Source organism: Giraffa tippelskirchi, chromosome 1, assembly GCF_054371585.1.
Source record: "Giraffa tippelskirchi isolate mGirTip1 chromosome 1, T2T-mGirTip1v1.2.pri, whole genome shotgun sequence".
Taxonomy (NCBI): Eukaryota; Metazoa; Chordata; class Mammalia; order Artiodactyla; family Giraffidae; genus Giraffa; species Giraffa tippelskirchi.
Genome location: NC_137275.1, coordinates 201,911,948 through 201,929,259, shown reverse-complemented (window position 1 = coordinate 201,929,259; position 17,312 = coordinate 201,911,948). Strand labels below are relative to the sequence as shown.

Below are 17,312 nucleotides of genomic sequence, written 5' to 3'. Positions count from 1 at the left end.
GTAGCTCCAGCCACCTACACACTGGCAAGGCTGGCATCATTACTTAGCATCTCCCTTGCCAGCTCTGTGCTGAGCACCATGCATACACATATGCACTTGACCCTGAGACAACTTTGGGGGGCGCCACTGGATACCCCCCATCACCCAAGGAGCCCTTTCTCACTCCACCCCAGCCATGTGATACAGTCTCCTGTAGTCCTGTCCACAAAACAGAAGGCCCAAAAAATCAAAAAACAAAGTTCTCTTGCTCAGACACTTGCAGTTCAGTCCCTGGGAATGGTCAAGGCAGGTGAGGCTGAAGCAGGCCCCCCTGAGGTATCCTCAAGAGCAGGATGGCACAAGCAGCCTTGGATACCTGTGAGATCCTTCTGTGTCCTGGAGTGACCCAGCAGAAAGTTGACAGGACTGAGACTCAGACCTCGGAAGCCATGCAGCCAAACCATTGCCTCCACGCTGGAGACGGCGACCACTTGTCCATGCAGCCCAGGACAAGGGGAGAACTGGGCATGGTCATCTAAAGCCTGTCCTGGAGTTGTCCACATGCACGTTCTCAATCCAGTCCCCAGCAGCTGCACCTGCTCTCTGGGTGCTCCTAGGATGGCTGGCCCAGCTGAGCACATTCAGGGACAGTGGGTTGAGGGCTGGGACTCTGGATGGCTCAAGATGAGACCAGCTTCCACCAGGGAAACCAAGGAGTGCCTGGAGCTCAGGAGAACAGACACAGAGGTTGAAAGAAGTCTGAGAGGCAAAAAGAGCTGAAAAAGGCCCATGGGGAAGGGCAGACACACCCCTGCAAGCAATATTACAAAATGCCTGCAAAGGGGGCAGAGAGAAAGAGCAAGAAATCTGGTATAACATCACAGGCTGTTGAATCTGGGTGGAGCATTTATGTGTGCCTGCTGTACTATTTTTCAATTTGATACATACTTGAAAACTTTCAGCATCAAAGGTGAGGGAAAACAAAGAGGCTCACAGTGGCAGGGTGGTAGTGAGTCAACAGGATTCTGTGCACTTCGGTCAGGTTCTCAGGGAAAGCCCAGATACACAGCCCCCTCAAAGTTCCCAATACACGAGGCTTCTGGGTCTCCTAAATTCCTTGAAATTCCATACACCCTGGATTCATGGCAGCTCTTCCAAGACCTTCACAGCTTGTGATTGCTCCTTCTCCACTGCCCTCAGGTTCTCAAGTCCAAGGTCTTAGAAAACAGGTCTCTCATAATGAGCTAATAGCTCAAAGCAGACTCTACTTCACACCCTCCTTGCAATCATCCTGAATCCCTGCAGGAGATACTGATGCTGGCATTTTGCATTTCAAGATCAGACCCCAGGAAGGGGACCAGATGGCAGAGTCACAAGGAAGTGGGCACTGAAAGCAGATGGGTATGATCCGAGCCTGTGAGGTCCCCATAACACATTGCTCTGCGGTGACAAGGATCCTCCCCACCCTAAGCCAGGCCCCTGGGGACTCACGTGCAGTGGGAGGTGGGTCCTTGTCAGTCCCTAAGGGAAACCAAAGTTGGCTGAAGCACAGGAACATGTGTGAAGGGCAACTCTCTGCAGGATACAGTGTATTTAAGAAGTCTATTTATAACAGCAAATATGCTCATACCAAGACAAAGGAAACAGGGAAAGTCTTCAAAATCATTCGCCAAAAATGCGAGAGGAAATAGAGGATAACTGACATGCAACCAAATCCCAATGCTCACCAACTTACACCAAAAATGTTCAAATTAGGCACATTTGGGAGGGCCTACCCCACCCGAGGCAGCTGTCTCTGGTATGTGGCGCCCCAGTTTCCTTGACGAGAAACAGGGCATCGGGGTGAAATACACAAAGCTCTCACCAGGCAGGACCTGAAATGTGTCCCCGCTCTCTGGAACCAGCCCATGTGTTTGCAATTAGGCAGCAGCCCGCCCTGGCAGGAGGGGAGGGCCCCAAGGCCTCTTGACAGCCACAATTTCTTCTCTGCCAAAACAAGGCCCCTTAACCCAGTGAAGACCACTGCCCACAAGGCAGCCCAGTCCTCCGGCATCCAGGAAACGAAGTGAAGAGGGAGCTGCGGGCCCAGTCCTGTGCCCCAAGTCAGACAGGCCACATGGCTGAGCGGCTGAATGTTTCTTTGTGGCCTGATGGAAGCCAGTGACAAATAACATGTGTCTTTCAGACATGGGGACAATAAGAAAAACACACACATCTGTTTCCACCACTGGCAACAAGTCTGTAATACACAGAAGCCCTTCAAACAAGCCTGCCTCCCCGGATGTGAAAGAAAGCCTTCAGTAATCCTGGAAGACTGGGGACTGGCAATAAAGTAAAAACCAGTGTTCGGCCACTTGCCCCCAAACAAGAGCAGATGCTGTGAGGTATGGGCAGCAGCTGGGGACAGGCTGAGGCCCCACTCTCACCCTGGGTATCTGGTGTGGAGGGGTCAGACCTTTCAAACTTGCTCTGCAACCCGCTCACCATTAACTTACCTCTTAGGACTCTGGGGTGAAAACGTGAAACAGAAAGCTGAGAAACCATCCCTTAGAAGACCTGGAGAGCTGCCATGGCTCAGATTATTTACAGAGATTTCAACAAGGATATCCGGCCAGAGTCCTGGGAGGAGTGAAGGGGGGCTCCGAGGAACCAGCCCAACCCCCATGTTTTGGGACCCACCTCCCAAGAAATGGGGCCACCCATCACATGGCATATTTTTCTATATCACAGGACTTTTGGACTGTGAAAGGAGAAGCATCAATTTAGCAAAGCCACAGAGAGAATCCTTAGATTTTCTCCATGGCCACAAACTGCTGACTTGGCCAAACACTCTGATTTTTTAGCAGAAAAAAGGAAGACAAGATCCCTCCTTTAGCAAACACACCAGTGACAGGCATTATGGCTCATTCAGCCAGCCGTGACCCACAGGAGTGAGGGACAGAGACTCTCGGGGCCTCTCCCTGTCCGTCTATGAAAGTCTAACTGGGTGGGAAATCAGGGAAGATTCTGGCCCCCAGCTGCTGGGAAATAACCGCTTTTCAGGAGGGAATGCCGACGTTACTGTTGTAGATTTTCTTATGATTTTGCTCCCTGGGTTCAAATTCCTGATTAGCCAGTGTGAGCTAGGCAACAGACGCTCTTCGGGAGCATGTAGGCCTCAGGCCAATCATAAAAGGGGGAAGATGCCTCCCAAGGTGAGATGCAGGAGGACAGAACACCAAATAGCAGTAAGCAGTCCTCCCACACTGACCTTAATATTTTGTTTTTATACCGATCTGTGTCCCCCATATTCTACAGGTCCCATTTCTAATTTCATAATATTTTTAACCCTGACATACCCGCATCTTTGTGTTATAACTGAAGTGCTCCTAAACAAATAAACAAACAATCCAGAGAAAACCCCAGAATATATCATGGTTAAATTCCACAACCTTGCAACCATACTTGTTGGGCAGTTCATGGGTTCAGTGAAAGATCTTTTATAAATACAAACAAGCAACAGTTACTGTGTCTGCAAATTACTGTGTGTGTAGCACTTTGAGAAAGGGAGTCAAGGGGCAGGGGTTCTTTTTTTAACTTTGTTCTGATTACTAAAATCTAAGTCAGTTTTTATTTTAAATAATTGAAAAAGCATAAGAAAAGAACACAAACCTCATCTGTCATACTTTGACCCAGACAAACCCAGTGCTAAAATCTGGGTGCCTTTCTTTCTGGCTTCCCAAACTAGATATACTACTCTACGTACGGATACAAATACTTTGTTACAAGGTTAGAGTTCATTCCTAAACTGAGCTTTTTGTTATTATATCATTAATAGCATATTATTATATCCCACCTTGGTCTCTATACTCTATAAGGAAGGGGATCCTTCTATATAATTCAGACAGATTCTGGGTGTTTAGGGCACTGCCTGATGAATATCAAACATTCTATATGTCTCAGTTGAACACATGAATATTCCATTGTAAATTTTTTTCTATATCATTATAGATAACACTATATCATGAAGATTTTGTTATATCCTTATGCTTTGAAATGTGATTTAAAAAAAAAATCTGCAAAATACTTTGCCATGTAACTTACCAAGTTTACATAACTCTTCTCCAGCTAGTGAACACTCAGACTGTTTCTCGTTGTTAACTGGACCAAACAAAGCTATTCTAAACATCCCCATCGGTAAATCTTTTGTTTATCTCTCTTCCCTTGTTCTCAGGAAGGATTCCTAGAAGTCAAAGTACTGGGTCAAAGACCGGTCCAATTTACATAGTTACCAACCAGTAGTGCATAAAACTATAATGTTCTAAGACATTTTGCAATTTGATAGCCAAAAAGTAGTAGTCCATCATTAAGCTTATTATCTACTTCTGGATTCTTGAAGGATTCTGAAGATGTTGAAATTTCTGTATATTCATTATTTTTTCTCTTGTGAGTTTACAAGTATCCTTTGCCCACCTCTCCTACTAGAAGTTATCATTTGGGGGCAGCACCATATTGTTTTAGTATTTGCAGCTTTACTACATATTTTTAAACATAATAAAGATTTTCTTTTATCACTTTATATTCAAAATTTTCTTGGCCATTTAACCATTTCTTTATTCACCCAGATAGTTCCTGGGGTCATTTTGTCCACTGTTCCCCCCACAAAGTCCCACTGGGATGTGGACTGAGATTAAATGTTTGCTACTCTGAGAAGAACTGACATCTTTTGAAAATGTAGTCTTCTAAAGCATGAATAAATTATTATCCTTTCTAAAATTTCACTATTCTAACATGATTTCATATCCTTTCATAAAGTTTTTAGGTTATTTCAGTAGAACCTACACACTTTCTGATGGTATGATGGTAAACCAATATGGTTTATCTGGTTTTGCTTTTCTCAGTAGAATTTTACCCCCATACAGCTTCTGATTTTCCAATACATTTTTTCCAACTATATATTCACTAATTCTAAAACGTTTTTAGTCTGTTTTAGTCTATTTACTAGAGTTTTTAAGATACACAGTCTTGTAAAAACAATAACTATATCTTGTACAATCCATTAAATGTCTCCTTGTTTCTGTTTTATGTCTTAGTACATTGGCAGGACTTACAGAGCAACGTCACTTAAGGCTTTTTTAACTGGTCTTGATATTAATGGGAATATCTAGGTTACACCACTAATGTTTGTTTTTAGTTTGGCATAGATATTAATTAACATTGTAAAAAGTTATCCTTCTATCTCTAGTTTCCTACGGTTTTGTAAAATGAGAAATGTGTGATTAATTTTCTTAAAAGCCTTTTGGGTATCTCATAATCTCCCTATTTATGCTGTCTAAATGATTACAGACATCATAAAGTAAACACGAGCTGAGAAAGAGGGAGAATTCCATTTTCAAATGACCTCAAGATATATAGCTTTAATATACAGTAACTAACCATTGTCACACTGTCCCACCTCTAAATAAACTATACTGCACGTGCAGTCACTTTCCTGAAGTGTTTTCAGAGGAAGACAAATGAATTACCACTCTGGGCCATCCTTGTAAACACAGGGCCACATTTACCTGCACATCTGTAATCAAACACAGGCATCTCCTAGCAGGCAGCAAGCTCAGGCGTAATCTGTGAGTATTTCCATGTACCAGGAACCATGTGGAAGAAAAACTTAAATAATTATAGCTGAGAGTGATGAAATGAAGGTACACCCACATTCTGGAATACAGATCAGGTGACACTTTCTTACCAACATGATCAAGATTTGAAGATGATTGATTAACAGAAGCCAATGACATATAGTGGGAAATCATGAAAGTGGTGTATTCCTACAACAAATATTTTAATTGAACCTAAAACACAGAGATGAACCACCACGAATCAACCTACTGACGCAGAGCCCAGGCCCTTTCTGTTTCTACTGATTTTTGTTTACATTAATTTCTTCATAAATATATCATCTATTTCCTGGTTTGCTTTTCTTAAAGTGATGTGCTTGCATACACCTATGAAACAATACAAAACCCTAATCAATTTTCACTATGACTTACATTTAAATCAACAGCGAGGTTTTAACAAGCTTTTCTCATTCTGTATTTTTAGAGCATTCATTTTGAGTTTTCATTTCTTTGCATTTTGTATCCCATAGGACTTATGGGTAATGTAATTAAGTTATGTATGTGTGATAACAAACACAGTTCCCATAGCAGGCTTCAGAAGACTCTTGGCTAACAATACACAGTCCCACTGTGGAAGCAAATATGTGAAGACTTAGGGAAGAGGAACCCAGCAGCCTCCAGTGCTGCTGCGCTGTGGGCAGCTGTCAGTTTATTTACAAAGGAAATGGAGCTTATAGTTTATTTTGCAGCCTCTAAAAAGAATAAGAAGGAATTATACAACCAATCTTTGAAGTAAATGATATCTATGTTTCAATATTAAGAAAAGAAAGAGATATCCCCCACCAAAATTAATATGAACATTTTTTTAAACATACACAGTTTGTATATAGAGAAGAAAAGTTTGGAAAAATAGACACTGAACTGTTGCTAGTAACTACATTTGGTCTTTGAGAAATGGAAAGGTAAGAATTAACATGATACATGTTTTATTATATGCTTTTTACATGAATTTTTAAGAATTTCATGTGATTACTTTTGTAACATAAATTCATTTCTAAGAAAAAGAATGCAAGCAGGAAGTCTGACTGGAGGACAGATGAATCAAATGACTACTTGAAAGAAGCCAGTAGAATTTCACTGGTATCAAGGATTTTATGCTGGGGCTTCCCTGATGGCTCAGACAGTAAAGAATCAGCCTGCAATGCACAAGACCCAAGTTCAAGCCCTGGTCAGGAAGATCCCCTGGGGAAAGAATGGCTACCCACTCCAGTATTCTTGCCTAGAGAATCCCATGAACAAAGGAGCCTGGTGGACTATAGTCCATGGGGTCACAAAGAGTCAGACATGACTGAGTGACTAAGCACACACACACAAAAGGATTTTATGCTATTATTTCTTAGAGGCAACTGTCCCCATAGGATGGCTCCCTTTAAGAAAAGCAGACAAGGCACACCAGGCTTGCACCACCAGAGAGGACAGTCCCATCTTCCATCCATATAAAAGGATGCTCTGTGTGAGGCCAAGTTCAAACCCATCACTTCCCTGACTCAAGACTTTCCCCACATACAGGGCTCCCTCAGGGCTTCCATCCTATTTGGACTTTTGAGCTAACCACTTGCTGGGCTTGACCAGTCACTGCAAGGCTGACCTTGCAGAATTCAGGTGAAGAATGGAGAGAGCCCACGAGAGGCTCACACAGTGCCCAGGACACAGTGGGCTGCCAGTCCGTGTCATTCCAGGAGGGGGCATCTTTCTTTAGACTGACATTGGTACCGCTTTCTATTTAAAAAGTTAAACATTGAGTTAGCTACAAAGAAAGCACTGATAATTTTTTTCAAGAAAAAGCATCAGAGAGATGTTAAATGAAGCATTAAGATGGCAGAGAAAAGATGGTGTGATCCCCTCTCATCACCCCCTGCCCCTGCAATGGCCGGGTCCACATGCTGGCTAGTCTGCCAGTCCATCAGTGAGAAAGGTATGCGGTTCACCCTAGAAGAGCTGGTTGGGCCTGAATGATTAGCTGACCAGCCTCCAGGCAGGGCATGGTGTCCCCCAAGGAATAAGGAGATGTGCAGTGCCAGCCCTTGGGGCCCGGCTGTTCACAGCTCTCCCATTAGGAGACCCCAGCACTTCCAGACTTGAAAAGCACAGGAAGGGGCACAGGCGCAGGTGGGGTCTCCCCCAGACCCCACAATAGCCCACAAGTGGAAACACAGGACCATATTTACATGCACATCTGTAATTAAACACAGACATCTCATAGCAGGCAGTAAGCTCAGGTGAAATCTGTGAGTATTTCCATGTACCAGGAACCATGTGGAAGAAAACCAAGCCCATATCACAGCCCCCTGGCCCAGCTACCACGCCTTCTCCCCTGGCCCCCCCACCAACACCCACTCATCTGCTCTGTGATAGCTCTTGGTGCCTCCCCTTCACCAGGAGAACAGCCCAAGTCCCACTCCAGTCTGGGGACCCTATGTGACCTGACCACCACCCTCGGGGACTCTTGTCCTGCCAATCTCCCCCAGGGCCACTCTGCTGGGCCCCATGGAGGGAGAGAAGTCTCAAGTTCCCTCCTCCCCATGAGCTGAGAGTGAGCTCCTTGAGGCCTGCTGGGTAGGCTCAAATGCCCTGATTAGAATTGCTTTCTCAGCCTAGCTTTTGGAAAATCCAAGGCAGCTGTGAACACAATTTTCCCCCGTGGTCTCACCCCCAGCCTCAGGCACTGCTTGCTGAATTCAGGAACTGTCCAGGAGGCTGAGGAGAGGGGCTGGCTCGTCCTCCTGGACTGCAGAGCTGTAAATTTCATCCAAGTTCCATTGCAGCTGATGAATGGAAAGTAAAAAAAAAAAAAAATCCATCTCAGGTTGCAAATTAATCTCCATGACAAAGACCAGTAAATCTTGTTACTCAGAGAGAAAGGCACAGCCCTAGCTCAGGGGACAGGACTGGGAGCAGTGGGTTTAGGAGCCCGAACAGGCATGCCTCCCCTGGGACACCTCTATGCAGCACCCGTAAATCCCCCTTCACCAGCAGCTCTGCCCCCGCCAGGACTATCATCCCCAGCCTCCTCAATTAGGGCCCACTACTCACAGCTCACATGACAGCTGCTAGCTCCTAAAGCCACCCTGTTTGAAGGACCATTGTGTTTTGTGCTATATTTTTTAATTCAGACATGGAGCAAATATGAATCCTGACTTAGTCTTGGTGTGTGCTCTGTGTGAATTTTTGTTGCATCTAACTCTAGCGGAGGTGGAAGCCCTCTCGGCCAAGACTCACATGTGGAGTAATGGGGAAAAACTGTCCCCCAGCACACGTCAACAGGGCTGCTCTTTAAAGCTAAGCAATGTAAATGTCAGCGAGATTTATGTTCCAGCCCCCCAAAACCCCACAACCCTGGGTAATGGACCCATCTATCCAAACACTTAAAATTCCAAAATGAAAACCTGAAGTGGAATTGAATTTTTAAAACCTTCTCAAAAACTATGGGTCCCAAGTGAAAGCCCCTATGATCTTAAGACCGAGAAAAACTTTCTTGAGTCCTGAAAGGAAGGAAGGTGTGGTCCCATCAGATGCAGCCCGAAGGTTTACCTAAAAGTTCCGTTGGAGTAACGGCTCTGACTCCCACGGGGCTCAAGATAAACACAGCCCTAATAAAACTCGATAGCACGGGCTCTGCTCAAGGGAGGCCACTTTATAACTGGACCAAGCTCTCTGCCAGGAAATGATTGCTTTTTCAGTCCAGCCCAAGAATGCGCTCTGCATTATGTCTGAGCACAAGCATCAGGCGAATGGGTGGGCTAGAGGCCTGCACAGGTCTGCACACACGGCGACAGAATTTAAGATGCCCGAGGCCCTCCAAAAACATGGCCCCTTCAGTCTTCACGCGGCCCTGCTGCTGGAAGCAGCCGACAAGTCTCGCTCTGCCAACGCCTCCCACTTCTGCAACCGTTTGTTACCAACCCAGCTAATTCGGCTGGTTCAGAGAGAGCTGCTTGTTAACGAAAGCAAAGATGTGCCTTGTTTATTTGTGTGGAACAAACAGCCTGGTCCCACCTTGGTAAAATACTCTGATTTCAATGATTTCAACACATCTGCAATTTCACTGGATTGTGGCATCAGTTTAAGGGTTCCATCAATACTTTGGCTACCTGATGCGAAGATCCAACTCATTGGAAAAGACCCTGAAGCTGGGAAAGATTGAAGGCGGGAGGAGAAGGGGACGACAGAGGATGAGACGGTTGGATGGCATCACCGACTCAATGGATGTTAGTTTGAATAAACTCTGGGAGTTGGTGATAGACAGGGAGGCCTGGCGTGCTGCAGTCCATGGGGTCTCAAAGAGTTGGGCATGACTGAGTGACAGAATTGAACTGAACTAAACTGAAGACTGTGGCCTGCCAGGCTTCTCTGTCAGGGAGGGGGATTCTCCAGGCATTGGCCAATACTGGTTGCCATACCCTTCTAGAGCACTATATTTCCTGCTGCCCTGGCCGCCAACTCCGCTGAGTACCTGATGCTGCCAGAACTCCTGCAACCCAAGAGGCTGCACCACCTCCACACCTGGCCCTCACAGGGGCAAACCCAAGCCCTCCAGGGCAGCCTCAGGAGCAAACCCCAGTGGGCGGCCCACGTGCGGAGGTGGAAATAAAACCACGGTTGAAACCCAGGGGCAGTGTGACTAAGGAAGAAGACCCAAAACCTTCCTACCAGCTGTACAAGCTGCAGATTAAATCCACATGATCAACTAGGCAGACTCTGTGGCTATGGAATACATAAAGGGTCATTGAGAGATTCCACAAAAGAAAACGCATTAGTCCTGATAGCTGTGGACACTGGAGGGAAGAACACAGGGGAGTAGGACCAGATTAGAATCTGAGCTGCCCCCACAGCAGGTCCGGAGATCAGCACAGTGCTGGAGGGCATCCTAGGGAGGGGAGGTCCCAGCGAGGGAAAGGACTCTGACATCAGTGACTCAAGAAAAACATTTATTATTCTTATGTTTTGACTTATTCTGTAGATTCATTTGCATTTTTTCTCTTTTTCTCCCCCTCTGTTGTAGTTGTTTTTATTGGCACTATGAAATCTAATTAAGCTTTTAATTTTTCTCTTTTGTTCTCAGTCACATTTTTTATTGTTGTTATAAATCCCTGCCTCTATATTGGGCTTTTCCAGTTCTGTAGAGTTTTCCTTTTTTATCTCTCTCTTTTTTTAATTTTAATTTTTAATTTTTTAAAACCTATTATTATTTTTTCTCGATTATGCCTTTGTTTGCTTTTCCTACTGTTCTTTTGCACTTGCAATTAATCTTTAATGTGTATAAATCTTCTTTAACTACCTCTATTTAACTTGGCATATCTATTCTTTCTTTTCTTTCTTTTTTTACTCTCAACATATCTGTTAGTTTTATTTTCATTGCATTATTCCCCAATTGGCACCTTGCTTTAGTTTTGTTTTCCAGTTTGTGCTTTAGTTAGTTTTGTTCTGCTAGACATAATTTTTGGTTTCCTTTGTTTGCCAGGTCAATCTATTGTACTATATTGTTGTTGGACTGTTTTAATTTTGCTTATGTGTGTACATGTATATGTGTATATTCAATCACACTTTTTACTGTTATAAACCTCTGAATCTATGTAGGGCTTTTGCAGTTCTATGGAGTTTTCCTTTTTTTTTTTCTTTTTCCGTTCTTCCGTTTTTTTCTTTTCTCTTTTCTATAATTTTAAATTTTAATTTTTTAAACCTATTATACTTTATCTACACTTATTCCTTTGTTTGCCTTCCCTACTGTTCTTTTTCCCTTTCAGTTAATCTTTAATGTATATAAATCTTCTTCATCTACCTCTATTTAACTTTGCATATCTATTCTTTCTTTCTTTTCTTTCTTTCCTTTCCTCTCAACATATTTGTTAGTTTTGTTTTCATTGCTTATTCCCCAATTGGCGCCTTGCTTTAGTTTTGTTTTTCACTTTGTGCTTTAGTTAGTTTTGTTCTTAACTGGTAAATATAATTTTTGATTTCCTTTGTTCGCTGGGTCAATCTATTGTACTTTATTTTTGTTGGACTGTTTGACTTTGCTCACGGGTATATATGTATATGTGTATATTCCATTCTTTTTTGGTTTCTTGTTTTTGGATATTTGTTTTAATCTCACTTAATACCATAACAAACCACTTGTGGAATCTTCATTCCTGACCAGAGATCAAGCCCTGAGCCTTTGGAGTGGGAGCACTGACTCCAAGACTGTAGACTACCAGAGAACTAACCCAAGGGATTATCAAATAATGAGAACCTCACACAAAGGAAACCACTTGAATACAAGACCCAGCATCACCCAACCACCAATAGCATCCTGTGCAGAATGCCTCATCTAAACAACAAACAAAACAAAAATACAAATCCAGTCATCAGCAGACAGGATTACCACCTCACTCAGCCTTGCCCATCGGAGGAAAAACTAACAAACAAAAAAACAGCACAAATCTCACCCTATATGAAGCTTACACAAACCATTGGACCAACCTTAGGAAGGCAGAAACCAAAAGGAAGAAAGAATTCAACCTTGAAGCCTGGGAAAAGGAGACCTCAAACACAATAAGCTTAAGAAAAAAATAATGAAAAGGCAGAGAAATACTACACAAATGAAGGAACAAACTAGAAACACAGAAGTCCAAATAAATGAAGAGGAAATAGGTAAACTACCTGAAAAAGAATTCAGAATAATGATAGTAAAGATGATCAAAAACCTTGAAAACAAAATGGAGAAAATGCAAGAATCAATTAACAAAGACCTAGAAGAATTAAGGAATAAACATGCAGAGACAAACAACACAATCACTGAAATTAAAAATACTCTAGAAGGAATCAATAGCAAAATATCTGAAGCAGAAGAATGAATCAGTGAGCTGGAAGATAAAATGGTGGAAATAACTTCTGAAGAGAAGAATAAAGTAAAAAGAATGAAAAGAACTGAGGATAGTCTCAGAGATCTCTGGGACAATATCAAATGCACCAACATTCGAATTATAGGGGTCCTAGAAGAAGAAGAGAAAAGGAAAGGCTATGAGAAAATTTTTGAAGAGATTATAGTTGACAATTTCCCCAACATGGAAAAGGAAATAGTCAATCAAGTTCAAGAGGCACAAAGAGTCCCATACAGGATAAACTCAAGGAGAAACACACCAAGACACACACTAATGAAACTAACAAAGACTAAACACAAAGAAAGAATATTAAAAGCAGCAAGAGAGAAGCAACAAGTAACATACAAGGGAAACCCCATATGCTTAACAGCTGATCTTTCATCAGAAACTCTGCAGGCCAGAAGGGAATGGCAGGATATATTTAAAGTACTGAAAGGAAAAAATCTACAATCAAGATTACTGTACCTGGCAAGGATCTCATTCAAAACTGAAGGAGAAATAAAAAGCTTTTCCAACAAGCAAAAGTTAGGAGAATTCAGTACCACCAAACCAGCTCTAAAATGAATGTTAAAGGGACTTATATAGTCAAGAAATAAGAAAGAAGAAAAAATATCTACAAAAGCAACCCCAAATAATTAAGAAAATGTCAATAGGAATAATATATATATCAATAATCACTTTAAATGTAAATGGATTAAATGCTCCAACTAAAATACACAAACTGGTTGAATGGATATAAAAACAAGACCCATATATACGCTGTCTACAAGAAACCCACTTCAGACCTAAAAACATGTATAGACTGAAAGTGAGAGGATAAAAAAATATATTCCATGCAAATGGGAAGCAAAAGAAAGCTGGAGTAGCAATCCTTATATCAGACAAAATAAACCTTAAAATAAAGAAGATTACAAGAGATAAGGAAGGACACTACATAATGATCAAGGGATCAATCCAAGAGGAAGACATAATAATTGTAAATATCTATGCACCCAACATAGGAGCATCTCAATACATAAGACAAACACTAACAGACATAAAAGGAAAAATTGACAGTTACACAATAATAGTAGGAGACTTTAACACCCCATTCACACCAATGGACAGATCATAAAAACAGAAAATTAATAAGGAATCACAAGTCTTAAATGATACATTAGATGAGATGGATCTCAATGATATCTTCAGGACATTCCATCCAAATGCAGAAGAATACATCTTCATCTCAAGTGCACATGGAACCTTCTCCAGGATAGACCACATCTTGGGTCACAAATCAAACCTCAGTAAATTTAAGAAAATTGAAATCATATCAAGTATCTTCTCTGACCACAATGCTATGAGACTAGATATCAATACAGGAAAAAAACTGTAAGAAACACAAATACATGGAGATTAAACAACACGTTTCTAAACAACCAGCAGGTTACTGAAGAAATCAAAAAATTTCTAGAAACAAATGACAATGAAAACATGACAACCCTAAACCTGTGGGATGCAACAAAAGCAGTTCTAAGAGGGAAGTTTATAGCAATACAATCCTACCTCAAGAAACAAGGAAAACATTGACTAGACAACCTAAATTCACAGCTAAAACAACGGTAAAAAGAAGAATAAAAAAAAAAACCCAAAATTAGTAGAAGGAAAGACATCATAAAGATCCGAGCAGAAATAAATGAAAAAGAAATGAAAGAAACAATCGAGAACTAAAAGCTGGTTCTTTGTGAAGCTAAACAAAATTGACAAACCTTTAGCCAGACTCATCAAGAAAAAAAGAGAGAAGAATCAAATCAACAAAATTAGAAATGAAAAAGCAGAGGTTACAACAGACAATGCAGAAATACAAAGGATCATAAGAGACTATTATGAACAACTATATGGCAATAAAATGGATAACCTGGAAGAAATGGCAGATTCTTATAAAAGTTCAATCTCCCAAGACTGAACCAGGAAGAAATAGAAATTACGAACAACACAATAGCAAGCACTGAAATTAAAGCTGTGATCAAAAATCTCCCGATAAACAAAAGCCCAGGACCAGATGGCTTCATGGGAGAATTCTATCAAACATTTAGAGAAGAGCTAATGCCTACCCTTCTAAAACTCTTTCAAAAAATTGCAGAGGAAGGAACATTTCCAAACTCATTCTACGAGGCCACCATCACCCTGATACCAAAACCAGACAAAGACAACACAAAAAAAGAAAACTACAGGCCAATATTACTGATAAACGTAGATGCAAAAATCCTCAACAAAATTTTAGCAAACAGAATTCAGCAACATATCAAAAAGCTCATACACCATGATCAAGTTGGATTTATTCCAGGAATGCAAGGATTCTTCAATATATGCAAATAAATCAATATGATACACCATATTAACAAATTGAAAGATAAAAACCATATGATAATTTCAATAGATGCAGAAAAAGCCTCTGACAAAATTCAGCACCCATTTATGATTAAAACTCTTCAAAAAATGGGCATAGAAGGAACCTACCTCAACATAGTAAAGGCCATATATGATAAGCCTACAGCAAACATTATTCTCAATGGTGAAAAACTGAAAGCATTCCCTCTAAGATCAGGAACAAGACAAGGGTGTCAACTTTCACCACTATTATTCAACATAGTTCTGGAAGACCTACAGCAATCAGAGAAGAAAAAGAATTAAAAGGAATCCAGATCAGAAAAGAAGTAAAGCTCTCACTGTTTGCAGATGATATGATACTGTACATAGAATACCCTAAAGATATGATCAAAAAATTACTAGAGCTAATCAGTGAATTTAGCAAAGTTTCAGGATACAAAATCAATGCACAGAAATCACTTGCATTTCTTTTTTTTTTTTAATAAATTTATTTATTTTAGTTGGGAGCTAATTACTTTACAATATTATTTGCATTTCTATATACTAACAATGAAAAATCAGAAAGAGAAATTAAGGAATCAATCCCATTCACCACTACAACAAAAACAATTAAATATCTAGGAATACACTTAACTAAGGAGACAAAAGAACTGTCTACAGAAAATTATAAGATACTAATGAAAGAAATCGAAGATGACATAAACAGATGGAGAGATATTCCATGTTCTTAAATAGGAAGAATCAATATTGTGAAAATGACTGTACTACCAAATGCAATCTACAGATTCAATGCAATCCCTATCAAATTACCAATGGCATTTTTCACAGCACTAAAACAAAAAATTTCACAATTCATATGGAAACACAAAAGACCCCAAATAGCCAAAGCAGTCTTGAGAAAGAAGAATGGAGCTGGAGGAATCAGCCTTCCTGACTTCAGATTATACTACAAAACGACAGTCATCAAGACAGTATGGTACTGGCACAAAAACAGAAATATAGACAAATGGAACAAGATACAAAGCCCAGAAATAAGCCCATACTCCTATGGGTACCTTATTTTTTGATAAAGGAGGCAAGAATATACAATGGGGCAAAGACAGCCTCTTCAACTGGGAAAACTGGACATCTACATGTAAAAGAATGAAATTAGAACACTTCCTAACACCATACACAAAGATAAACTCAAAATGGATTAAAGATCTAAATGTAAGACCAGAAACTATAAAACTCTTAAGACGAAAACATAGGCAGAACACTTGATGACATAAATCAAAGCAAGATCCTCTATGACCCACCTCTGAGAGTAACAGAAATAAAAACAAAAGTAAACAAATGGGACCTGATTAAACTTAAAAGCTTTTGCACAGTAAAGGAAACTATAAGCAAGGTGAAAAGGCAGCCCTCAGAATGGGAGAAAATAATAGCAAATGAAACAACTGACAAAGGAGATTAATTTCCAAAATATACAAGCAGCTCACACAACTCAATGCCAGAAAAACAAACAGCCCAGTCAACAAGTGGGAAAAAGACCTAAACAGACATTTTTCAAAAGAAGACATACAGATGGCTAACAAACACATGAAAAGATGCTCAACATTGCTCATTATTAGAGAAATGCAAATCAAAACCACAATGAGATATCATCTCACACCAGTCAGAATTGTCATCATCAAAAAGTCTACAAACAATAAATGCTGGCGAGGGTGTGGAGAAAAGCGTGCATTCTTGCACTGTTGGTGGGAATGTAAACTGATACAACCACTATGGAAGACGGTATGGAGATTCCTTAAAAAAGTAGGAATAAAACCACCATATGACCCAGCAATTCCACTCCTAAGCATATATCCTGCGGAAACCAAAATTGAAAAAGACACATGTATCCCATTGTTTATTGCAGCACTATTTACAATAGCTAGAACATGGAAGCAACCCAGATGTCCGTCAACAGATGAACGGATAAAGAAGTTGTGGTACATATACACAATGGAATATTACTCAGTCATAAAAAGGAATGCATTTGAGTCAGTTCTAATGAGGTGGATGAACCTAGAACCTATTATACAGAGTGAAGCGAGTCATAAAGAGAAAGATAAATATCATATTCTAACACACATATACAGAATCTAGAAAAATGGTACTGAAGAATTTACTTTACAGGGCAGCAATGGAGAAACAGACATAGAGAATAGACTTATGGACATGGGGAGAGAGGAGGAGAGGGTGAGATGTATGGAAAGAATAACATGGAAACTTACATTACTGTATGTAAAATAGAGAGCCAATGGGAGTTTGCTGTCTGGCTCAGGAAACTCAAACATGGGCTCTGTATCAACCTAGAGGGGTGGGATGGGGAGGGAGATGGGAAGGAGGTTTAAAAGGGAGGGGATATATGTATACCTATGGCTGATTCATGTTGAGGTTTGACAGAAAACAACAAAAATCTGTAAAG

General features: G+C 40.9%; 1 protein-coding gene across 5 annotated transcripts in view; it reads right to left on the bottom strand.

The window, feature by feature from the left end:
- Positions 1-17,312, bottom strand: part of ROR2 (receptor tyrosine kinase like orphan receptor 2) — a 275,853-nt gene that overhangs the window by 103,649 nt on the left and 154,892 nt on the right. Inside the window, exons 1-4 of one of the 5 annotated variants that reach the window (XM_081523871.1) lie at positions 9,162-9,420; positions 8,281-8,395; positions 5,523-5,580; positions 4,063-4,201 (exon numbers count right to left, since the gene is read on the bottom strand). The exons of 1 other annotated variant lie outside the window; for it this stretch is intronic. In XM_081523871.1, the coding sequence (XP_081379997.1) occupies positions 4,063-4,153 (91 nt within the window). In that variant the 5' untranslated portion in view covers positions 4,154-4,201; positions 5,523-5,580; positions 8,281-8,395; positions 9,162-9,420. Of the gene's footprint in view, positions 1-4,062; positions 4,202-5,522; positions 5,581-8,280; positions 8,396-8,663; positions 9,421-17,312 lie in introns of those variants that run through there. 3 more of the 5 variants (XM_081523862.1, XM_081523892.1, XM_081523855.1) reach the window with 3 other exon arrangements.